General features: G+C 40.0%; 3 protein-coding genes and 2 non-coding genes across 6 annotated transcripts in view; 1 reads left to right on the top strand and 4 right to left on the bottom strand.

Annotated features, from left to right (window-relative positions):
- The window catches only part of exd3 (exonuclease 3'-5' domain containing 3), a 28,010-nt gene extending 23,605 nt beyond the window's left edge, over nt 1-4,405 (bottom strand). The window contains exon 1 of the mRNA XM_030769253.1: nt 4,379-4,405. The gene's annotated coding sequence lies outside the window, so the exon portion shown is untranslated. The remainder of the gene's footprint in view (nt 1-4,378) is intronic.
- Nucleotides 4,406-5,112: 707 nt separating this feature from the next.
- On the top strand, nt 5,113-12,459 carry cdc37l1 (cell division cycle 37-like 1). Its single transcript, XM_030769645.1, has 8 exons — nt 5,113-5,333; nt 7,916-8,200; nt 8,826-8,919; nt 9,061-9,176; nt 10,380-10,502; nt 10,989-11,162; nt 11,295-11,366; nt 12,159-12,459. Exons 1-8 carry the CDS (start codon nt 5,235-5,237, stop codon nt 12,273-12,275), a joined length of 1,080 nt encoding a protein of 359 aa, XP_030625505.1. The 5' UTR covers nt 5,113-5,234; the 3' UTR covers nt 12,276-12,459.
- A 2,760-nt stretch (nt 12,460-15,219) lies between these two features.
- On the bottom strand, nt 15,220-23,244 carry ak3 (adenylate kinase 3). Of its 2 annotated transcripts, XM_030769690.1 has the most exons (5): nt 23,097-23,244; nt 20,180-20,299; nt 17,618-17,790; nt 16,382-16,500; nt 15,220-15,472 (listed from the first exon to the last, which is right to left on the bottom strand). In XM_030769690.1, the coding sequence occupies exons 1-5, from the start codon at nt 23,242-23,244 to the stop codon at nt 15,355-15,357; spliced, it is 678 nt and encodes a 225-aa protein (XP_030625550.1). In that variant the 3' UTR covers nt 15,220-15,354. The 2 variants fall into 2 exon arrangements, with proteins under 2 accessions (XP_030625550.1, XP_030625551.1); XM_030769691.1 differs by lacking the exon at nt 20,180-20,299.
- Nucleotides 18,824-18,905, bottom strand: trnas-aga (transfer RNA serine (anticodon AGA)). The gene has a single exon. It is a non-coding gene; the product is annotated as a tRNA-Ser (tRNA).
- On the bottom strand, nt 19,035-19,116 carry trnas-aga (transfer RNA serine (anticodon AGA)). The gene has a single exon. It is a non-coding gene; the product is annotated as a tRNA-Ser (tRNA).
- Nucleotides 23,245-24,979: the final 1,735 nt, after the last annotated feature.

Below are 24,979 nucleotides of genomic sequence, written 5' to 3'. Positions count from 1 at the left end.
TAACTTGTTCACAATGACTGTGTCTTTATGAGCTGATCATACCATTTCCAAGACATTATCCGTCACTTTTTCCCATATAGCAAGGGTAACTGTGGAGAAAACTAGATCAGGTGTGAATGAGCAGAAAATCCAACTGCAGATTTCTTAAATTTGACTTTATAATGGTTAGATGCACTTTCTTTTCAAAACTTAAATTTGGGACAACGCAACATCTTAAAAATCAAGCCTTTCTCTACAATTTGAACTGACACTCATGAAAAAGAGAAATGATTAACTGTTCTTTTTATGGGTGAATGTTTACTATGCTTCAACAGCATCTCTGGGAATACAATCCACTTACATCAAGTCAGAAATGCCTTCTTTATTAAAACCAGACATTCACAAAGAATGTCAAAGTACACGAAAGCACTGATCACTGACAAACTTAAACAGGTAAATGTTATTAAGTTGAGCAACGCAATGCGATGAAGAGCCTGAGGTGTCGGGACTTGGAATAAAAACATACACTTGCACCCACATGTACACATTTTGCTCTCTCTCACACACACACACACACACACACACACACACACATACACAGAACACACTCGGCCTCCCTCCCTGTGGGAACAGCAGCTCCAGAAGCGGCAGGCTGCCAGCTGGCTTGGCCACATGCTTTTGAGGTTGAGGATGTTTTGTTAGGTCTGGAGTCTCGACTGTTTCTCTCCCTTTCTCTCAACAGTCCCAGTGGGAGGGTCCTGGCATCCGACTCTAAACCTCAGAACCTTTGGCTTTTGCCTGAGTCTGCTCTCAACTCTGCTGCCATCACCTGGCCGCAATGAATCAGTACAGTCCAGAAAATTATTGGTAAGGGCCTGTTTGACCAACACAAAATTTAGTTTCTGCCAGTTTGTACACAAGTTAATGTCACAATGTCAGAAGGATCAAACAGCTGATATGTATTAGGGAAATATACATAATTACATATGGAAGAGAGCAACAGTCCTGATTCACCTGTGCACCTATGTCAGCTCATTACATCTGCGAATGGGTAGGAGGGTGACACTGTACACCCATGATGACAATAAACAAAATGGGATATACATAAACACTGCCAAAGAACACATTTTTTTTTTTTTTTTTTTTACTGACATAAGGATTTGCTCTCTCTCTGTGAGAAGGAAATTATTTTATCTATTACACCATTTTACACTATTTAAACTTGATGTTTCTTAGTTCTGCTATGAACCTGCTTGACAACAAAATTATGTTTTAAAATTACAATTATTTATCCAACACAGACACACCTTAAGTCAGACTGCCCTCCAAACATCAAGTTCTTATTTAGTTTACTCCAGCATGTTGGTGCAAGAGGCAAAATTTCTCTGCTTGTCAGTGAACTTAAGCCAGACGTCGAAATTCTCAAACAGAAGAGCTGATTAACATTCCTGTTGGATAGTGTTGACTTCTGCTTTGTGGAAAACCCCCAAGAACTACAGCAAAATTGTGCAGTTCAGCACTTCGCAGGACTAAGATGAAGAAACGCTGATTTAACTGTAAAAACAGCCTCTCGTGCTATAACTTGTATTATAGTTGTGTTATTTGAGAGAGTAGAGTGCACTGAGAAGGCGATCTTATGGGCTGACTTCTGCAGCTAGAGTATGACTCCGCGACACTGCATCCTCACAACCTATCGGGTTAATACTGACCCCAGTCCTATCTGAACGTATGGAAAAGAAAAAAATCAAACAATTTAATTGTCCTCCTACGTCATTTCAAGCTCTGTAACGCTTGAAATATTACTGTTAACTTCACATGAATAGTGGTATCTATGGTTAGGCTTCATTACAGAGTTACTTGGCGTGATGCGGTATAGGGTATTGTTATTCAAACATCTAGGAATTAGGAGAACAAAAGAGGCGTGCGCCGAGCCTCAAGTAGAGGAAGCATCAGGACGCTACCTAACTGATCGAACTCAATCATATCCGAGAGAATTATCTTCAACAGGAGGCTACGCCCTCATACAAAATCTGTGAGGTAATCTTTCGGTTGTATTAATGATCTGGGAACAAAACAAAATCCATGTTGATTCTCATAACACGAACAAGAAAGACTGTGCAGTGAAATTACACTGACCTTGCCTGAGGTCACGTAAAAAGGGAATCTCTGCTAAACTGTCGTTTAATGGTCTAGCCTATCCACCTCTACGTTGAACATCTTCGAAGTAGTCAACTCTAGGGTTGCTATTTCATGGTATTAAATGGTATAATGTATGGATATAATACTAGAATGAATTCGAATAAATTGTAAAATAAACCATTCTCTGTTTTTATCATTTGTTAGGATGAGCAAAAACAACAGGATAATTTATGTTTAAATGAATTTCCTGTTTTTGAAATACAAACAATGGAAATTGACAGTAATTTTGGGAAGCTGTAACTAACTTTCTGTCAATCAGGACATGATGATGCATGGGTTACAACCTGTGCTTCACGAAATAAGTAGTGTTTTCTAGAACGGAAAAACAGTGCCGTTTTAAAGTCAATGGTCAGTTGTTGATTTATGGGACCGCCATTTGTCATTTCGACAAAAATGAACTTTATATTAAAGTCGCGCTACATCCATTTAACAAAGTTTCACATTAAGGCACAATAATATTAGAACTGTCAGATTTTTAATATTTGCCTTTTGGGAAACTTTTTTTATAGCCTAATCTTTCTTAATAAACGGCTGCTGTAGCGCATCGAAATGTAAAAGACCTGTAAAGACTTAGATGTAGTGAATTAATCTTATTTTTGACAAATATTCTCTAAGATTAACTGAATACACATTTCAGAACTTGTAATGGGTTCATGGGAGTATAGTCACTTCAATGCAGGTGACAAATATATCTATGTCATATAGCCTAGGTGAGACTAGGAAGCAATTTATTCTTCAGATATATTCGCATCCACTAAGCTCTATTTTCAGAAAATGGTAGTCCTGTTAAAGTTCTAAAAGGTCATTAATTCCACTACAACAGATTTCAGATCAATGTGTCACAGCAAAGCTAATAGGAATAATGTTTCAATCTCTGTGGTAAATCGACACTCTTGATGTTCTTAGTGGGATTGGAGTGGTGAAACAAACACCTGAATTCCATCAGAACCTTGATGAAAACATCTCTGCAGAAGCAAACCTGCTTCCCTGTCCATGGCTCTTTGTGTATTTATGAATGTACACAGATGCAAACCCCAATTTGCAAAGCATGAGCCGGAAATGATCAATACTTCCACTGTCAGCAAAACGGATCTTAATACAATCCGATCCGCTTTGAAAATGTTCCAGGTGTTATTTATACGTAAACATGAGAATTCTCTCTTATTATCAGTCATTGCTATGAGAGCAAAACGTGTATAGTGGTCTACAGAGACCGACCACAGTGAAATGTCAGTTGTTGAGCTGTTGAGTGTTTGGGGGTTTTTCAAGATCTCTTCGTAACCAGCATCGGTATTTAAGGAGAGACGATAAAGTTGTTTTTGTTTTTTTGTTTTTTAGCTTATTTAGTAGTAAGGAGGAGCTAGGGTGCTGCTATGATGTAGTAAGTGGAACAATACATAAATAAACAGTACTCACACAATACTCTTCAGTTGATATAACATATCCCTTGAATATATTCATATATAGAGCGTTTAAATAATCTTAAGGCAAAACCTCTTTTTCTGCTTTTCACGATAACATCACATCAGAGTCATACAACAACTTCCTCCGAGACACCATACATTTTAACTGATCATAACAGAGGAAAAACACATCACATTCAGCAATTCTGATTCTGTGTACACATCTTTGGTCAAAAACGGGAGAAACGATCTGTTTTCAGCTCACTCCACAGCATTTGTTAAAATAGGCTTCGAGAGCCACGGAGTCTCACTGATCTCCATGGCTGCTGACGCAGTTAACCCGTAACATTCGTACAATTTTAGGTGTGCACTGAAGCAACAGTGGGCACTGATTACATATATATATGTAATCAAATCTGTAGTTTGTTTTCTGCCCTCCCCAAGTGAAGAAATATAGTCTCGGTAATGTTTAGACATTTGGTAATTTCTTGAGACCAAGGAGAGAATCAAAATATGCACTGAATATCCATTGCGCTTCTTACGTACTGCCAAACTTGGCGCTTGAGGAAGAAAGTCTTAAAATAGTAACAGACTGTGCTGGAAAGTTAATGTCAGTTATCATTAGCCAGTCTGTTAAGATACATGGCTAAACGTTGGCAAGTTAGCAGACACACTCTCAGTTACAGTATTCATAATTTCGTCAACGATTCTTATTGGCACTGATTAGATCAGCTTTCTCGATTCATAGAAACTTATCAGCAGAAGGAGAAATGTTTACTGCCCACGAAGTCACTTACACACTTAGAACATGCACATCGGAGCTGGATAACCGGAGTACTGTTATATTCAAGTTAACTAGCTAGCTAGTGCCGTACAAGCTAACAAGCAAGTGCGGTTTCTCGCGTGACACGAGCATGTAAGGTTCCGATTTTGCTGACCACAGGCTCCAAACATACAATATCAGTTTATATAATTCGGAATGTCGCAGTGATTGGACTTACTCTGTTAATTTACTTCGGATTCAAACGAGAGAGGGCTTCCGTTTTCTAAGGGAGGAACTTTTGACACATCGTTTCTCTGTTTCTCAGAGACATTTCCTGATGTGACACACTTTTGAAACACACCTGTCACTATTTACATAATTTAAACACTTTACAACCATTTCCATTTATTAAACCGGTGCAACCGACGTAGTGACTTAAATTCAATGCCGACGTAAAACAACGACTATTTGGAGATAAACCTGAGCGCATCTTACGAGAAGACTACAATAGTTCTTGCTTACACACTGAAAAAAAGCATTTGAAAACAGAATTATGCTCCGTTGTTCCCATAATGAAAAGCGGTCTTAAATAAATCACCCCGTGTTGCTGTCAAAGTTTTTAGAAGAGTCTGGTCTTTTGCAGTGTTTTCCAGAATTGGTCCGTGTCAACTGTGTCACGTGATTAAAGTTATAAACCACGTGGTATGTGAGTCAGGACATGGAAGTTGTCATGTCTGTGGAGGGCTGGTGTTGTTTTCAAGACGAAAATGAGCGTTCACGTTAACCTAGCGTCCCTAGCCAGCTAACCGACTGTACTCTGCGAATCATATAAGCATATAAATCTATTTTACCATTAGCAAGGGTTTGCTGATTTTCCAAAAGAATCTGCGATGGACTGGTTTGGAAATGCCGCTGCCATGTTTCCCACTACGGAGAATAGCAGCAGAAACGAGAAACAAAACATCCCGAGTTCGGGACAACCACACGAGGTAACTATGTTAGATGAATAACTTATTTAGACACCTGAAAAGGCTAGCACACTTACCCCAAAAACATAATTTAAATACCAAAGTATAACCGAGATGAGTGTGAGTTTGGTAATCAGCCTGAAATGCCAACTGCAGTTCGCAGTGCGAATTCCGCAACAAGCTAAAGTAGCGACTGCATTTTCCAAGGTTGTGAGCTGATTGACTAAATTTAATTACATCGAACTACGCTGTTACATTACAGCTTCATTTGTCTATTGGCTTTTACTAACGGTTGTTTACATAGTCTCTAGCAAAAAAGAAGGGAAAATACGTTTGAATCTCACATTCTTTACAACCTCTTAATTTTCTTTTCCTAAAGTGGGCCAATGTTTTTTTTTTCTTTTACAGTACAAATTTATGAATTGTGAAGTCATCAGCAATAGTTAACTGCCACATCAGTTTCCATTACCTACCATTTGGCTGCCAGGCTTGTACTGACAGCTGAGCGTAGTGGGATTGTACGCGTAGGGTTATTATTAGACCGTATTGAAAACTTAATTGACGAAGATGTGTATTAATAACTTGTGTGTATACTTTGTCGTATGCTCTGAGAATTCCACTATGGATGCATTTCTTAATCTGTAAACTGAAAATGACCTAATCTAGTCTTCACAAGGCATTCCACGCTGACTATTGGGTATGGTTATGAAAATGAAACTACGAACACTCATTTCTGCATATTAACAGTGTGAGAGAACAAATCATAAAGTGACCGCATTACTTCATTGGTGTGAAATAGGATTGGGCGGTATCAAGCTATCACGGTATATTTAGAAATCCCGAAGGTATGATTTTCAATACTGTCAAAAATAAAGACGCTCCTCTTTCTATAAACTGATACGGAGATGTTGTGTTGAGGCAGGGTAACCAGGGCAGTGTGAACGGTCATCAAGAGGCCGTGACGGCCGTCAATCAAACTGTGCAGCCTGGGGCTGGTGAACTCCACGGCTACGTCACAAAAAACAAGCTTCAACAAACTCTGGAGATATGAAGATGGAAAAACTACCAGGCGATGTCATGGCCCCAAAGAAAATGTTCTTTTAGTAAAGAATGGGCTGCGACATATTCTTGGGTTTTCTTACTTAACTTTTTTCCAGGAATAATAAAGTCGTATTAGCCTGCTCCCCTCGGCATTTTATGCTTCCGAGCGATATCACATATGACTGCTCTAACAATGCGAACGTCTTAGGTTCACTGACAGCTTGAGAATTAGCCGTTGGTTAATCGGCCAGTGGTTATCTAAACGCCTAGTAATTTTATGACTGTATGATGAATATCAATCCCATATGTGCATTTATTTTTTCACACTGTACAGGTTACTTTCGTTTTCTTTTATTCTAAATAGTTACTGACGAGGGTGGCACGGTGGGGCAGTGGGTAGTGCTGTCATCTCGGGTTCGATTCCCGGCCGGGCGGCCAGGGTCCTTTCTGTGTGGAGTTTGCATGTTCTCCCTGTGTCTGCGTGGGTTTCCTCCGGGAGCTCCGGTTTCCTCCCACAGTCCAAAGACATGCAGCTTAGGTGAATTGGAGACACTAAATTGCCCCTAGGTATGAATGTGTGTGTGTGAGTGTGTTTGTCTGTGTGTCTGCCCTGCGATGGACTGGCGACCTGTCCAGGGTGTTTCCCCGCCTTTCACCCTATGAGCGCTGGGATAGGCCCCTGTGACCCTAATCAGGATAAGCGGCTTAGATAGTGAGTGAGTGAGTGAGTGAGTGAGTAGTTACTGACGAGGGAGGGAATGTTGATGGCCTAACTGGTCGTGCTGTGGAATTGACTAGAAGACAAAGTGTAGGTGTTTATTAGCCGAAAGGCGCAGTACAAATGTTTCTTATTCAGTTAGGTAGTTATAGTTATATCAAAGGTTTTAGGTTACCTCTCAGCGTTGGCATCATGTCCCGCATTTGTTCCACACAAACTTACTACTCGTCCTACATTTGGTTTATTTGCATCTGGTCACCCTACCCCAGGGTGATTACGTTGTGTGCTCTGCAACGATGAGGAAGTGGAGTGGTGTTGCTGAAATAAACAAAGGGTGATCTTTTTAACTCTTCGACAATGAGTTGTCTCCGACTCGTCTCTGACTTCTATCACCAGCAGCTCAGCTTTAACGAGGCCTTTTTTTTTTTTACACAAATACCGTCATATACCGTATACCCCGGTCCGGAAGGTATGACGGTATGAAAAAGTTGATACCGCACAAGCCTAGTGTGAAAGGCTACAGCAGAGCATCACAAATAAGTATATATCATAAACTGAAGCAGCTGATAAAGTAGTGAAAGAAACTGGTATTAAACAATTTTTTACCATTTTGTAATGTGCATACCATATGACCCGGGACGTTTATCTCATTAAAATCACCTTTTGATGGCCATAAATCATTCATCAGATTAATAAACATTTAATATCAGAGGTGTTACTGTGCATCAGTTTGATAGAAGACCAAATTTACTCTTTCCTCCAGACTGCTATAGAGTCTTTACTACTGTTATAGTATGAGTTTGTTTAAAATTGTGGTTCTGTGCCTGTGTGTTTCCCAATGCAGGTCAGTGTAGAGAGCATGGCGTCTTTATGTCAGAGTCAGCAGCGGTGTGTTAAGGCCTCCATCGAGTCCAGCTGGCAGCTGGTCGAGGCTCAGGGCCGGCTGTGTGGCCTGGAACTACACGGTTCCGAATCAGCCGAGCAGGAACGAGCCCGTGCCCTTGCCAGCTCTGCCGAGCTCTCGCAGACCGAACAGGAGTGGCGCAACAAAGAAATCATGCTGGGAAGCCTGGATCCCAGCAGGAGTCCTGTTCTTTTCACTGAGGGCAGCAGAGATGTGTTTGACAAGGTAGATAAGCAGAGTGGGCCTGCCCCTTAGCAAGTACAGATACATACTTTACTTTGCTTTTGTCCATAATTTATTGGATTTATACCGGGGTCGTTTGACAGCTGGGTTATGCGCTAATTGAACATATTCAGACAAGTGAAAATGAATGTGCAATGTCCATTTATATCATTGAAAGATTTATGTAAAGGTTTTGGCTTACGTGTATATCAAGACAAGAGGGGACTCATCATATGCCAACGCAGCATTTTCAAATACAACATATATACTCACAATTTCTTCCTCCACACACCTGAATGCTATCCTCTACCTGTTTTTGTCCTTTGGTATTTCTCTCACGGCTGATGCCATACCCAACATGTCAGAGCATGTACACAGCAGATTACACTGGCAGAATACTTTGTTTTTTTGGCACTAGTTTTAGACTGTTTTAGACATCTGGCCTGAGTAATGTTATGATTGATAGAATATATGTCAAGCACCTGTAAGTGTGAATGACAGTTAAAAAGCTGTTTCTTATGAACTGTGACCTTATTTTATAATACTGTACTGCAGACCTGTCAGTATGTGGTTTCAGGTTAAGCCCTAAACTTTGTGTTTTTCTGTTTGTTTGTTTTCTTCCTTCCAGAGTATAATAAATGTCCATTCTGGGGTCTGTGACACAGATCATGACAAAAGCATAACATTTGCTCAAAAATATGAAGAGCTATTGAAACATTTTGGTAAGTGATTTTGCCCTTCTGTCCGTTACTTCTGTGCTTCACCACAGTATAGTGGTACAGGGACAGAGTGGAGTTGGGTTGCTGTGAACCAGCAGTACAAAGGTAACGAGTGATCTTCCTCGTGGTGTTTGTCGGCTCCAGGTATGTTGCGGAGATGGGATGACAGCCAGCGCTTCCTGTCTGAACACCCCCATCTCATCTGTGAGGACACGGCTAACTACCTGATCTTATGGTGCTTCCGTCTGCAAGCTGAAGAGGTAAGACAAACAAGACATTGTAACTCCTCGCTTTCAGCCATCTGTGTTAGAGTAACACTTTAAGGCTTGCGGCAGTTACTGGGAGTGTTCAGATCACTCCCAGCTACTGGTGTTGACTCTACTTGGTATGAAAATAAGCTGCACATCAGTGCCTCTCTGTCAATTTGAAAAACAAGGAAGCTAATATAGAGGGTTAACCATAGACATGTGCTAGTATTGACTCTAATAAGAACACAACGCAATGTGATATACAGGTCTTTGAAGACAGAAAAAAGTAAGGGACATCAACAAATCTCGTTAGTAAAGTTGAATATATATGGTTAGGTAATGATATTGCAAGCTCAAGCAGTACTTTCAATACAGGTGTGAACACAGTTTATGCAATGTATTTGTGAACAGTGACAGAACTTGAGCAACTGCTTGCTTGTACACTCACGCTCCACTTTATTAGCAATGCTTACCTTGGACCTACTGTCACTAGCCACTTTATGAGAGATACTTACGCTATACAGGTGTGTAATCACAATCTGTACTCCATCTGCTGCCTTTTACAATTTGTCATCCACCCTCCACACCATTTATCAATAATCAATTTCTGTTGACCGGATATCATTAGGGTGACAGCCCTCTCTCATCACGGCAGTGACACAGACATGGTAGTGACATAGTAGTGGGTGTCACACTGGTGCGAGCGTGTCGGGGACAGCCGTATTGGTGGGTCTTTTACGTACCTCAGTGTCACGGCTAGGTTGAGAGAAGTGTGTCCAAAAATGTTCAGACAACAGCAGTTGTGTTGTTAGAAACTGACCGTTGATGAAGGGCTCGAGGATAGCACAAACTGTCCATGGCAACAGAAGAGCCGTGGTCTCTAACTGTATATATCAAGAAGATAAGTGTTTCTAATAAAGTGACCAGTGAGTGTATAACTTCAGGTGTCAAACCTCAAGATGACGGTGTGAATGCAACCTCACGGGTGAAATAGTCATTAGAATTACCAATGCATAAACTCATACGCCAAGTGTCAAACCTGGACAAATATTTACAGGGCTCCTGTGTGTTTTCTGGTCTTATGACATTATCAGAGCATCTCCTTTCACAAGGGCCGTAAGCCATTGCTTTTTTTTGGCCCCATGACACAGAGGCTTATTTAACATGGAAACTGGGACAAAGCTTAACTCTTTATTTGGATGTTGCTTCTCACAGAAAGAGGCCTTAATGGAGCAGGTGGCTCACCAGGCTGTTGCCATGCAGTTTATCCTGGAGATGGCTAGCAACGCACAGCAGGACCCGCGAGGCTGCTTCCGTCAGTTCTTCCAGAAAGCCAAAGTAAGAGCCAGTCACAGATTGCTGAATCATTCTCTCCATAACATGACGTGGACAACCAGCAGTGGCCCTCACATATACCACAGTGATTTTCCTCTGCACCACTCCATCAAGCTTTTATTTCTGTTGTGCTACACAGTTCTGTGTGCTTTACAACAGAATTAAATTTCAACCAAGCAAGACATTTTTCATCCAAAGTTAATTATTTTAACACTAAACTTGTTAAAGACTAATAATATGGTGATTATGTAACCCAGGAGTCATCTTGTTAGTGTCAGTGAGTGCTGTCCTGAGTTTGATGTAATGGACCATGGTGACCACTAGAGAGAGACACAACACAAGACAACACCAAGAACTGAACAGCTCAAGAAATTTCCATACTTTTTTTTTTTTTCCTCTACAAAAGCACAGTTTCCACGTTCTATTTGGTTATAAAAAGGTAATTGTTTACTAGGACTGATGTATTTTAAGTTGTTGTTCTCTTTCAAGGCTGAGCAGGAAGGATATTTGGATGTCTTCCACACTGAACTTGAGGCCTTTAAGCAGAGAGTAAAGGAGTACACCATGAAATCCAAAGGGGAGACGCCCAAAGAGCGAGAACATCAGAACACCCCATCACGCTGTCATCTAGACCCAAAGGAAGTCCTGGAATCTCTGCCACCTGTATGTGCTACTTACAGAAATCCTTTTGTGATTGTAATGTTTTTGAAATGATTATATCCTCACACACTCTTGTTAAAATGTAGTGTATTTTAGTATTTGAAGTACTCTTTTCTTTTTAAAAAAAACGTTCAGGAACTGAAGACTGGTTTCCAAATGCAAGACATGCAGATTCTCCAAAATGTTCTCAGCACTATGAATCCACAGGTACTGTAGTTATTTTGTATTTATGTGGTCATGCTATCAATCACTTGTCACAGTTAACTTGCCATACTCAAAAGTGGTGGAGAAACTAAGTCTATAGTGATGATTCTGGATGGAGGGGAGATCAAATTAGTCTTGTATGTGAGGCCAGTAGAGAGTTAAGTTACCAATGAATTGCTTAAGTTGTCCTGTGGTCTCATAAAACTGTTGTCTTGATGCCCGAACTCCCAAACCACTTCTGAGATGGTATTGCATGTAGTAGCTACACAGAGAGAAAAAGATCTCCAAAACCCTCTCTCAGACTGATGGGACACTGAGCTAAAGCTTTTTTAGCCAATGAGAGACTAAGAACCCCGCCATGAAGGTTATATAAGAACTGTAATCTGCTTGAGTAGAGTGGTAATCTAGCTCCAGTCTGATCCCCACTCATTTCCTCTCTGTGGACATGGCACATTTGTGAGTAATGTGCACTTCACATAAGGGCAGTTCACTGAGACAGGCAGTAGGTTGTAGCGCAAGGCTGAAAGAGGCTGTTGGCGTTTGTGAGAACCGTTATACGTTCTAGAGCTAGATGATTAGTGGAGCAGTCCTGAGCTCAGGAGAGTTAAAACAAAGACGTGCAGGGACCATGGGCCCCCAGGACTGGAGCTGAGAATCAGTGTTTTAGGAAACGAGCTATATGCCTCCAGTACTCTGCAATGCCATTGGTTATTTGTTCTCCTCCTTCCCTACTGCACTCCATCCCACCCTCTGTGCTTAAACCTCTCCCTTCCTTTTGTTGGGTTGTTCCACCAGGTGGCAGAGTATCACGTGAAGCGTTGTTTAGAGGCGGGGCTGTGGACAACAGCGGTCAGAGAATCAAAAGAAGAGGCTGCGGAAACAGAGGAGCAGAGAATGATGGAGACGTCGTAGCATACGCAGGGCTTATGCTTTCTCTTTCTCTCCCTTTATTGGAAACGTGTTCATTGAAGATCAAGATGGCGCAAGGGAAAGAAAGGTTGCACACCCTAGACATTTTTTTTGGTATCTGCGCCTGAATGTGTGCTGCACTTTATATTTGTTCTAAAAGTAAAAGTATTTAAAAATGGGGAATCATATTTTTAGGCACCTATTATTTTTTTTATTTTTTTTGGGCGAATTTCATCTCACATTCTTTTTTTTGAATTCTTCAGTCATCTTATTCTTTTTGATTCTGAAGATGCTGAAAAGACAAGAAAGATGCCCCCCCCCCCCCCCCCACCCCCCAACTTTTTTTTTTGTTGCATTATTCAGCTTAAAAATATTCAAAGAGCGGCCTTTTTTTTGTGGCACCTTGACTGACACATGCTTCACTTTGACAATGTAAGCCCCAGGTATTGTTCAGTTTTTAGTAAGTAAACCAGTTCTTTATAATTTGGTGTTTAAAACTGAAACTGCAACTGTTACACTTTGTCCACAGACAGTCTTTCTTTGGATCGTTGTCTCGGGTGTTCATCTAACATTCAGTTTTAGCTGCTACCAAGAACTGCTGGATCACTTCAGTGTGTAAAGCCAGGAGATAAAAGAGCTACTGCTCCATCTGTATGTGCCTGTTTGGATTAGCTTGTACAGTCTTGAGCAAAGAAGTACTGATTCTCATAGGAACATTAAAGGACAAGCGTTCAATAGCCAGTTACAAATACCTCATCGTATGTTCTTCTGCAAGACATATTACCACAAACCACATCAGTTTACTGTAGAGCCTCTAACCGGTGCTAAAAACAATTCCACAGTAGTAAATCACCAGCTGTGTTTAGGCAGAGATCTGTGTAATGTCAGTTTCCATGTAACAGACTCATCTTGTGTATCTTATCAATTGTATCCTTACAACCAGACAAAAACATTAACCAAACATAAAAATATCTCGGCTCTGTGAGATAGCATGTATGTGTTTTGTTTTTTTAATTTCAAAATTATCAAAGCAGCTGTTGTTAGTTTTTATGAAGTCAGGCCTATGCACATAATAACAGGAAGGTAAGAAAGGAAAGATCAGGAGTTCATTCAGTCTCTCCCAAACTGTATGGAACTGGTATGGAACAGCTTTTGAAATGGTGCCATGTTGTTGCCTTTATAATGTATTTTCAACTAAGCATGTTTAAGGATCTGTAAGGGCAGCATTTTTTTTAATGAGAAAGTAATCAGCTCAAGTCTGAAAAGGAAAAGCTGAAGACCCACTGGAAAGTCCAAAAACGCTGGATGCCGTGAACAAAAGGCTATCATGGAATGTGGTGTAGCTTTTTCACGCATTGCTTTGTGAGGTTTGTCATGTAGCCTGATGGAATAACAATGCTTTCTATTCAACTGAATTTCCCTTTTGACCTGCTCATATTGTGGACCTAGATCCTTAAGAGACATCAGAATTGCAATTGACATGCTGTGTGTCCAAAACACCGATATCTTTAAGCTTCAGCCAGTGTAAGAAAAACTTAGCTAGGTTGTTTTATCAGTTAGCGCAAACTGTGATTGGTCAGATGTTCCTGCCTAAGCATTGTTGGAGACAATGTTGCTGTTTTTGAAACGCTTGCCAACAGGGTACGAGCTAGATATTCCTGTGACTCCAATACTTTCTGTGGAAAGCTGGCTAAAATCAATAAACATTAGCTCAAAGACTAGTGCTTGCTTTCTGACTGATTCAGTGGAATGTTTTTGTGCCTTTTCATTAGTTACAGAATGTCCAAAAATCAATCTAGCCAAAACAGGGGAAAAAAAATAAAAAAGAACAGAAATAACCAGATGTCGATTACAATATTATTTCCATTTCACGCAAATCATAGTGGATGAAAACACCAACTGATGTGATTTTGCCCTCGTGAGGAAAGAAGACATTACGAAGTCAGCAATCAAAATTTAATGGTTGTCATCTGTTAATAAATTTAAATAGTGACAATTTAAAAAAAAAAAATAGAACAGCAGAAAACATTCCAACAGAGAGACATTCTTTTTAACTGTGTAGACGTGGCATATTGCAGACATCTGCGTAGACTGTATTCAGTCCAGTTGTGAATACTGTAAGGAACAAAGTACACAGGACCAAACTCATTCACATACCACTTCACTATTTCCTCATTCAAGGAGAAAAACACTCTTTACTCTGCAATATCAGTCTTTTTGGCCTTCAGTTATCTTTTCTTACTGTACTTTAAGCCATTTGCATGTACAATGGAATAGGGAATAGTTCCATGATTAAGTTGTTTGAATGTAACATACACTATATGTAGTGAGTGATGACTCCCTTTACTCAATTCATTCATTCTCCAGAAAAGCAAAAATGTCCACATACTGATCTGAATATAGAGGATTTTGCTACAGTTGTGCTCTTAAGATCACAATTTCACAAGGCATGTACTGTGCTTAATTAAACATCCTCTTGAGGTTAGAGATTAAGATTCAACATACATTTCTATCTTTTATGTGACATAGTAAAGTGCTTAAATTGCATTTATTTGTTATTATTCTTCAGTCTGTGCAGATAAACATATTCATCTTGATCATACAGTTTGATTCTGATTATATTATTAATACAATCAGTATTAATAGGCAGTGCACACAAAATCTATTTCAAGTTCAGATGCAAGGATATTAAGGCAAGATTTAAGATTTCTCCAGTTAGTGGAGCATGTTACAAAATTAAATACTTTAGAAGTATATCATTCAGTCATACAAGAGTCATTATTTTATATTTAAGGCAATGGTGATTGTGACACTTTCATTACTATTAAGTACAAGTGGGTGAAGACAAAAAATATAAAATTCATCTGACACTTGATCCCTTCTCCATGACAGTTTGCTTCTCTTTTCATCATTTCCTTTTGTAAAAAATACCATTTAAAAAGAATTGTTCCCATCTTAGTAAAGCACCAGATTAAGGAGACTACTTGCCCTAATCCAAATCGGTCTTAATCCAGATACAGTTGCGGTGCAGGCAAAGACATTTTGTGATTTGTCCAAAGGGTCCATGTCTGTATTAGGTAATCTAAGCCTTCCCAGTATCCTGCTGGTTACCTGAGAGTCTCTTGGACAGGAAAGCATGAACATGTGGCCAGATCTTGTTGGTTTCAGTCCCAGTGAATGTCTCCAGCACACCTTTACTCCTGTTTACAAAATGGTACATCATAATATATATGAGTACATCATAATATATATGTTGACTTAAATATGGATACAGATGGATATACGTCATTGACGTGTGGAGAAACTTTTGTAGAAGAGTTTTCAAACTTGTCACTGGTGATAAGTTTAAAGGGAACCAGTCAGACCCCAGACATTACTACAAACGGAGGTAGGGGAATGAATTCTGTGAGCAAGAGAAGAGCTCCTCAGAAGAGCTTGCACAAATTAAAAGACAAAACAATTTAGCTTTTATTACAAAGCATTCTGGTATATACTAAGTTAACTAGGTGTATACTCGGTTAACTAAGTCATACCTCTGCCATATCCTTGATGCTACACTGCATCAGCTGAAATATAGCCAAATGTTCTCTAAGTGTGTCGCGAACAGTTTATTCAAAGAAACCCAAATATATACAAACACTTGTCGCTTAGATTCCTGAACCCTTTGAGTGTTGGGCAAGACACAAAGTATTAGGCTTCTGCCCAGCCATTTAAGCTTACAGCAGTCTCTTGAAAATCTTTCCCCCAAAGGAGCCTTTGATCGCTACTTGAAATGTTTTCACAACATTAGGGATAATTCAATATAAGAGAATTGAGGAAATTCACTGCAGCGCAATAACAGGCATGCTTCTTAACCTGACTGAGGCACACTGATATGTCGTAAACTAAGCTAGGTCAGTGTACTGCCTAAGCTCTCATTTACACTGGGCGCGTTTTACAGGATCAAGACCCTACACAAAAGCCATCTAAAATATTATGTTCTCATTTTGTTGACTGGTGTAAGTAAATATTCCTTCACCTACTATTCCACCAGTTCATCTTTCAGAGGATGTTGAAAATAAGTTGAGACAAAAGCCAGTAACTCATTCCATTCTAGTTTCCAAAGGTACCTGTAGTATTCCAGAACTGGTTGTGTCTGGTTCTCATAGGCTTTCAGCCTCCTGCTTACAGTGTCAGGAGTGTCATCGTCCCTCTGGATCAAAGGCTCTCCCGTAACATCATCAAGACCCTTTGAACAGAGTCACACAAATATATCCTGTCATAATCCAGCAGCAGGCAGCAATGCAAGGATCTAAAACATGTTTAGAACACACATAAATCTGTGTGGGGTTCTTTAACCATACAGCTGAACTGACATGACCTTGAGGTAATCTTTTCTCTAGTGACCTCATCAGACTTGGAAGTGTAATCATGCGACAAAAAATATTAAATACTCTGTTGGTCATGTATTGTAAACAGCCAGACCACAATACCCCTGTTTCCCTGGATCAAGTGATGATAACAAGATTTCCCACGCAGTGAGAGGTGCAAACCAGGAAACATATACATACAAAATATACATATGCATATACATATACAACATATATAACACAAAAACTGCAGCAAAAAATGTCTAACACTCAAGCAGAGCAACCACTCCTTTAATATATGATAAGATAGTGATATCAGTCAGTAAATCTTTAACTTTATGGTCTTGCTGCTTGGACTATTCTCTTCCCTAAGACTTCTACTTTTTGAACAGTTGTAAATGACTGGCCAGATGTTAAAATATACGCTGTGATATTGCATTGTTAGATGAATTCAGACACATCAGAGCAAGAAGCAATGTAGACCAGAGTATTGAAATGTCCTTTAATATGTGCACATGGAGTTTTTACTGGAAGTGTTTATTTCAACAACAATAACCCCACTAGCTGCCAAGTCATGTGCACACTCTAGCTTTTCCGCAAAACTAAGAGCAAAGGTCCCTACTCAGATTTCCTCCATGAAAATAGGCCCTGTTCTTTATCTGTCTGATCCCTTTTATTGGTCCTGGTCTTAGGAGGCAATGGCGCCTACTTTAAATTCAAGGACTTTTCAAGGAAACAAAATGCTCATATTCTTTGGCATGGCAGTGAGTGTATCAACCCTTATCAGCTTAGGAAAGCTCCTGTTATATGTAGTGATGCAAACAAGATGAGAACTTTGACAAAGAAGAAACAAGTGGTGAGGATGGTATACAGCACACTGAGTGAATAACAACACAACACAGATATATGCCAGAGTTGTTTGTGCTGTTTAGTGCAGCTGTTTATGAAAAATGTTGCCATTTAATGCTATTACTGAGGGAGGACTGGATGACTCACTGGGATCTTGGGTGGGTTAAAGTCAATGTTGTAGACCCTGCCACTGGCCAGGTGGACCCAGCGGGATGTCAGGCGTTCTTTGATGGTGTCAAAAGGCACATTCAGGTTGATCACGGTGTCCACACTGCACATGGTGTCGAGGGCCTCTGCCTGAGCCACAGTCCGTGGAAAACCTGCCAGGATAGGGATAAAAAAAAAAAAAGAGTAAAATTTCCCCAAGAAATACATGCCAAGCTAGTTCTGAGAGCATACCCGTGCACAGAAACTCAGAATGGAAAATGTCAGTTTTGCACTCTGTTGTATTTCTTGTGCCTTTTTTGGGCACCAAGTACTAGCGCAGCACCTTTTATTAATTTATGGTGTCCTTTCAGAGTAAATATTCAGAAATCAGATTTCATGGGTCAGATTATTTGAGACATATTCCACAGGCATATCTGATAGTAATGAACATTCAAAGAGGCAATACAATTTCAAAACCTAGATCAAGTGACTGATGCTAAAATAGACATACTGTCTGGAATTTTTGCCTTCTATGTTCAATTAAAGTTGGGATAAAAAAGCAATGTAGCCACTCTAAACATAACAGCTTTACAAAAACAATGCAAACTTAACCTTGGCAAGACAAAAAGAACTCCACAACCTTTGCATCACTGTGAACACCCCCATATCCACCTCCACAACAACCAAAAGTCTTAGAATGAACCCGAATTGTAAGCTGTCTCTTGCCTCTCACACCTCGCTGACAGATCAGTCTAGCAGGCATATTCTGTAGAACATCTGTAAAATTGATCCTTTTCACTCTGAGGACAAGTCAAAACTTTTAACTCTAGTGTCATTTCCAGACTGGACCTCTGCAACACTTTTGTAGCTTAGCTCATTACCTTTTGTTGGGACTTTTCCAGTTCCACGTGGGCAAGGGTGATTAAGTAACACACCGACAGCCACTCTTAATGAGAGTGCTTATGAGCTTTTACAACAAGAGACAATGGGAGAAGATGAGACTGTGCTTATCCTGGACAATAATGGTTGGAAAGTACGTTGCCACGCAAGGGAGACCCCATCGGATTTCAAGTCCATCACCTTAACCACAACAATAGGGGTAGTACAACACCCATTCTTAATATCTGAGCTTTTACTACAAGAAATGGCGGGGACGATGAGACTTTACTGATCATGGAGGATAATGTATGTCATAGTTGAAAACTGCGTTGCTGGCAGGATTTGAACCTGCGCGGGGAGACCCCAATGGATTTCTAGTCCATCGCCTTAACCACTCGGCCACAACAGCCCATGCTCAGTGGCATAACACCAACACTCATGGACAACCTTGGTATATGAGCTCTTACAACAAGAAACAATGGGGAAACGATGAGACTTATCATGGAAGAAAACTACATTGTCACAATTGAAAAAGCTACGTTGTCGGCAGGATTCGAACCTGCGCGGGGAGACCCCAATGGATTTCTAGTCCATCGCCTTAACCACTCGGCCACGACAACCCATGACTAGTGCTCTAACACCAACACTGATGCCCACTCTTCATGTATATGAGCCTCTACAACAAGGAGATGAGACTATATTTATCCCACACGATAGTGGATGAAAACTACATGGTCAGCAAGCTCTGCACGGGGAGCCACTTAGCCACGACAACCTGTCATAACCTGTCAGGACACTTTATCAGATCAACCTTTCATCAACAGGGAGTGTGACAAAGTGTTCCTATTGTTTCAGTGGTGTTTGTATGCTAACTAAGAACAGGGTAGGGGATGTGTACATGAGACATGGGAGGGTGAGGCAATGTGTGTGTCTGTAAGTGTGAGTGTGATAGAATTGTTTCTATTGTAGAATTGGAAGACCTGTGTGGTCTGAATTAATAATTGTTGACAAGAATTCTAGGAACCCAACTTCACACCTTTGTAACTTGTCTGGTAGAACGCAATGGTGCATCTGATATTCGATCTTCCACAATTCTCACATCACTCCCCTTCTCTGTTCACACATTATACCTGCCTGTGGCATCACACATTTAACTCAAGACCTTGCACCTACCTACAGACAATGGCCTGTCCTTAAAATCTGGCATAGCCACTCCACTCTGTCCTTACAATCTGACATGACCACTCTGCTCTGCCTCATCCAGACAACTGACAGTTCCATCACTACGAGATCATTTATGAATGAATATTTTTTTAATGCAGGTATGATGGTAGTTAGAGTTAGTCCAAGTTCATCATAAAATGAATTTTCAGTAACCAGCAGAAAATAGGGAGGGAACAGTTCTTATATCTTTGGAAAGATAATTCTATGTGTGATCAGAATTAGCAGACATTAGTAAAAGTACTGTGGACCTATTACCAATCCTTATACATCAATACACAATATTTAAACTGACAAGAAAAATGCTATGCTGGTGTGACATGTTTGTCTACAACTGTGCATAGCTTTCATAATGCCATTTTTGTCATATGCGTAAGAGGAAATTATAAAACAAAATTATGGTTTGAAGATTTTGTCTAGATGTTTTTGGTATATGAGAGCTAGTGTCTCTTGTGTTTTTACCATCTAGTAGCCAGCTGCTGTGATCCATAGTCTTAAGGTTTGACAGGATGAGACGAGAGATGACATCATCAGGAACCAGCTGGCCCTGATCAATGCAAGCCTTCATCAGGAGCCCAAGTTCTGCAGAGGATGACAAAAAAAACCAAGATAAACTTCATCATTTCTGACAATGTTCCTAAGTACAGGTCATTCATAGCTATTCCTGAAAAACTAGACATTGTATTTATGCCACACCATGCAGAAGGTGTGGTCTTATACAGAAACTTAACAGCCTGCTGTAAATAAAAACAGTGCTAATACACATTCTTACCAAATATCAAACCTTAATTATGTTTGACTATTCAACACACTTCAGACAGTTATGAATTTATAGTAAACTGCTAATAAATAAGCTGGCCCTCTCAAAGCACTACGTGAGATTTAGTCCACATGAAAGAGATAGTATGTTTGATTTGCAGAAAACAAACCTATGAGGCAAAGGTATTCCCTTCCCTTTCAGCAATAGTGAATTTATATGATATTGACTGCACTTAATTGTGTCTGTAATATAGGCTAAGGTGGCACAATATATTTCACCTCCTCCTCTTACTTCTGGATAAAGTCCTATCTGATTTGGTTACTATCAGTACCTTCGTTATCTGCCCTGCATTGTGTTTTCCAGTTACCACACCGTATACTGAGTTGTGCTTGACGGAGCTAGTCTTGTGAAAGAACTACAGAAGCTCAGTGACATTACATTCACCAATGGTCACTAGTATACACAGAGGCAGGAGATAAGACTTAACTTGTCCCTGAAGAATCATTCAAAACTGCATTGTCAGCAGGATTCAAACATGCACAGGGAGAGCCCAAAGGATTTCTAGCCCATCACCTTAACCACTTGGCCACAACAATCTGCAAGAATTACACCACCACCAACCCAAATGCCCACTCTTAGGAAGATAAGACTTTGTTTATCCTGAAGGGGACATACATGGGCACAAGTTCACCTTCACTGGGCCCTACACTCTAACATGCATTCAGATAGGTTAAGCCTGTATGTTGTATTACTACCTAAATGGGATTTCTGTCTCAGTGGGTGAAATATTCATTAGTCGTACTAATAAGTACAGTGTACAGTACTCTTGCAGTATTTGTGTAATAATTTCTGAACATGCAGACTACTTATTACAATCTCATATAATTCCCAGTGATGTGCTGCAATTCTTCCCATAGTATTTTAACTTATTATATCATACTGTATTATTCTGAAAAGTTACTTTTGAATCACCTTTTCATGTCCTTTTACTTTATAGAAACTGGAATGTTCCTCAGTTTAGGTTTAAAAGTAAGACTATTATTACCCATAAAATTATGAGAGTGAGCGTGAAAGTGAAAGTTAAGCATGATAATCTTTTCTCTCCTCTTCCTCAGTGACTCTCCTGTTACACAGCTACATCAGTAAAGTGACCTTATGCAATTTAAAACAATTTGGTATTTTGTAGACGCTTTTAAACCAAAGCAACTTACAATAAGTGCATCAATCAGGTTTAACCACCTCATAAGCAAAAGATCGTAGTAAGAATGTGGATTAATTATTTCCAATACCACACTCCTGCACATCACGCAACAATAAAACACAAAACTATAAACAAGGTTTCTTTTTTGTTTCTTTTCTTTCTTTTTTTTACATTTTATACCCTGGAATATAAACATAAAAGAGCAGTTATACAATGGGGGACAGGTGAATTCTGAAAAGGTGGGTTTTCAGTCTCCTGTGGAAGATGCCGAGAGATTCCGCACTTCTGATTATGCAGACTCTGTGTAACTTAATACAAGTTATGTATGTGAAAAACATGCCACTGGGCCCTGTTTTCCATCGATCTGGGTAAAATGGCTTTTTTTCCATATCTTCTTTTTTTTTTAAATACAAGTTTTGTATTTGGAAAACATGCCACTGGGCCCTGTTTTCCATGGATCTGGTAACTGGCTTTTTTTCCATATCTTCTTTTTTTTAAATACAAGTTTTGTATTTGAAAAACATGCCACTGGGCCCTGTTTTCCATGGATCTGGTAAACTGGCTTTTTTCCATATCTTCTTTTTCCACTCAAGGTTATTAGCATGCAGGTCTGTAACATGTCGCTGCATCAGTCCGCTACCTGGACTGGCTCCAAAAACAAAGTGACATTCAAGTTTTTTCTTCTTTTTCTTTTTCTTCTTGTTTCAGCAGCGTACATTATTCGAGAGAGAGTGTACTCTATACAGCCTTTTCCCCGTCCGAGGAGAAGTAAGACCAACACGCCGGTCACGTATTACAAACTGCCGAACCTTGATAACAGCAGTGGGCGATGTCAAAGTTTAAGACTAGTTTTCTCTACTAGATAACCAACTTAAGGGATGGGGGAGGGGGAAGAGGGAGAGCTATCGACTGGAAGTACGAGTCAGCTGGCCGTTTCGCTTTAGACTGGGCGACTACAGAAATAAATCGGCAATAAACAGTTGGGAACCGACGCTTTGTGACCACCATTAAAGCGCGCATAAAAAAATATATCTCAAAATGAACAAGAATATATAAAGCGCACAAAATGCATGCAACTAACGATTCGACAGTTTTGGGGCAAGCTTTGCATAGCGATCTATTAATCCGAGAGGAAATGTTTGCATCACAACCCATTCCTGGCAATAAAATATTACGTGCCATACACTGATCCTAATTTGACCGCTCAGCACTGACCTAAACCAAGAGTAAATTTATGGATGATGTCGTATTCGAATCGTACTTTCAGACATCACATAAACCAGTTATTAAAAATCCCGCAATCATGTCTTCCTCGCGTTCCCATGAGGATGAACTGTATCTTTTAGGTTCATATTTTAAAGAGGAAAAAAATCAGCATATCATTAACATGAGTAAATAAGTGCACAATTTTGTCCTACCGGTTTTTGCTTGAATATTGGCTCTCAGTATGTCTCCACTAGAAAGATGCTTTAATCCAAAACTTTGTGATATGCGACTCGACACCGTTCCTTTCCCAGAGCCCGGTGGCCCCATGATGACTGCACGGAAAATAGTTTGCAAACCCATGCTTTCAAATGCTTCAAAAATATCACTTTTTAAGACTGTAGAGAAAATGTTTCTCTTTATTGTAATTTTACATCATAAACCAACAAATAACGCCAGAACATCTATCAGCTTCGCATTCCACGAACCATGTCTCGTGTAATCGTGCAAAATACAACCCCCTCTCGGTTAAAGAATTAAGCCTGCCCTTTTTCAGTGCGAGGAGGAGTAACGCTTACGGCCCAGGAAGTGTTAGTCGCGCTCAACGAGGGCAGGTGAGCATAATCCGGACGATATATCGATATATTTGTTTTTAATTGTTTTAAGAACAAGACAATAAAAAAAGATGACAGACTGTCCAATTTATTATGTAACACGATTACGCAACACGTCTGATGGCTGTGTCTGGGGTAATGGGCTAGTTGCCAGGGCTCTCTGATTAATCCACCAAATTCCTCTAAGTGACCCAATAGTGCGTAAAGGACGCTAGAGAGTACGTATTCCTCAGAGAAGACTCTCTAGGTTAAGCCAGAAACTCAAATTCTTCCAACAAGAATGTTCTTAGGATGATTTTCTGTTGTACACTTTTGCCCTTTGGCTCAAATCATTTGGCTAACTGAGAAATCCTGTTTTGCCTAATGCTTTATGTGTTGCTTGTTGTGGTGGATTTGACCGGAAGGGGGAGGGAAACCAAAACTTACCTGTGCATGACAAATGTTGTGTCTCCAGGTGTCCTAGCGAGTGGTATGCCTTAAATATCCTCCAGTCATGTCTTGTCAGTGTCAGTATCTGCACAGATGAACAATATCATTCACTGCTCTACAAAAAGTAGCCCTATGCCTCCTCAGTCTCTGAAACAGAAGAAAGAAGAAGAAGCTATCAAAATGAAGAAGCTATCAAAATGTAAAATGTTTGAATGTTTTTTGTTTTTGTTTCTTTTAAAAAGATCCTTCAAATATGATACCTGAACTTTCCATGTTTCTGTCACCCACTCAGCCAGACTAACAGATAAAACAAGGTTAAACAATTTGTGTTGTCACTCAACTTGCCTGTTACAATAGGGACAATAGGTTTATCTCACTCACTAGTATCTGCCTTCTCCTGCACTTCTTTGATATCAATGCGGAACTCTTCACTCATAATCACCACAGTCAGCCTAACCACTTCCCTAATTTCTTCTGCTTTCAATTCCTTCCCTTGTCCTTTCCTCATCAAACAGTACAATAGAACTGACGGCATGTTTACAGTGTTGACCAGTAATCTCTCCATATGTGTCGGTCCTGAAGTGCATAAAACACAGAAAGTGATCAAACACAGTTCCAGTGGCTAGTGAGAGCTCATCATGAATCACTTGAATGCAAATATAAATCAGTGTCTTTTCAATTACCGCTCACTGACCAGTCATTATAGGTGTATAAATATGTGGAATGTATTTGCTAATCAGGTCTCCTAAAGCCCAAGAGACATGTATTTGGTGCTGCCCCCATGTGACGGAAACACTATAAAATTTCTGAGGCAGGAAATTACACCACAGAAACATTCAAATAGAGACACCTATCGGTCAAACTGTTTAACAGCGCAATCTGCCTTCATCACTAATATCCATACCTCCAGTCACAGAAATGATTTTGCTCACTATACACCTTAGCGGATCGTTGTTGCCATAGACATATCCAGAAAAAAATTAATGTGAGATGTAAAACATAAACAAGTCAAGGATAGCGCGGGCAGACACAAAGGTACCATCACACCACTCAAC

This window comes from Chanos chanos, chromosome 3 (genome assembly GCF_902362185.1).
Source record: "Chanos chanos chromosome 3, fChaCha1.1, whole genome shotgun sequence".
Lineage (NCBI taxonomy): Eukaryota > Metazoa > Chordata > Actinopteri > Gonorynchiformes > Chanidae > Chanos > Chanos chanos.
Note: the sequence above shows the minus strand (reverse complement) of the source record. Positions and strands in the feature narration are given on the sequence as shown.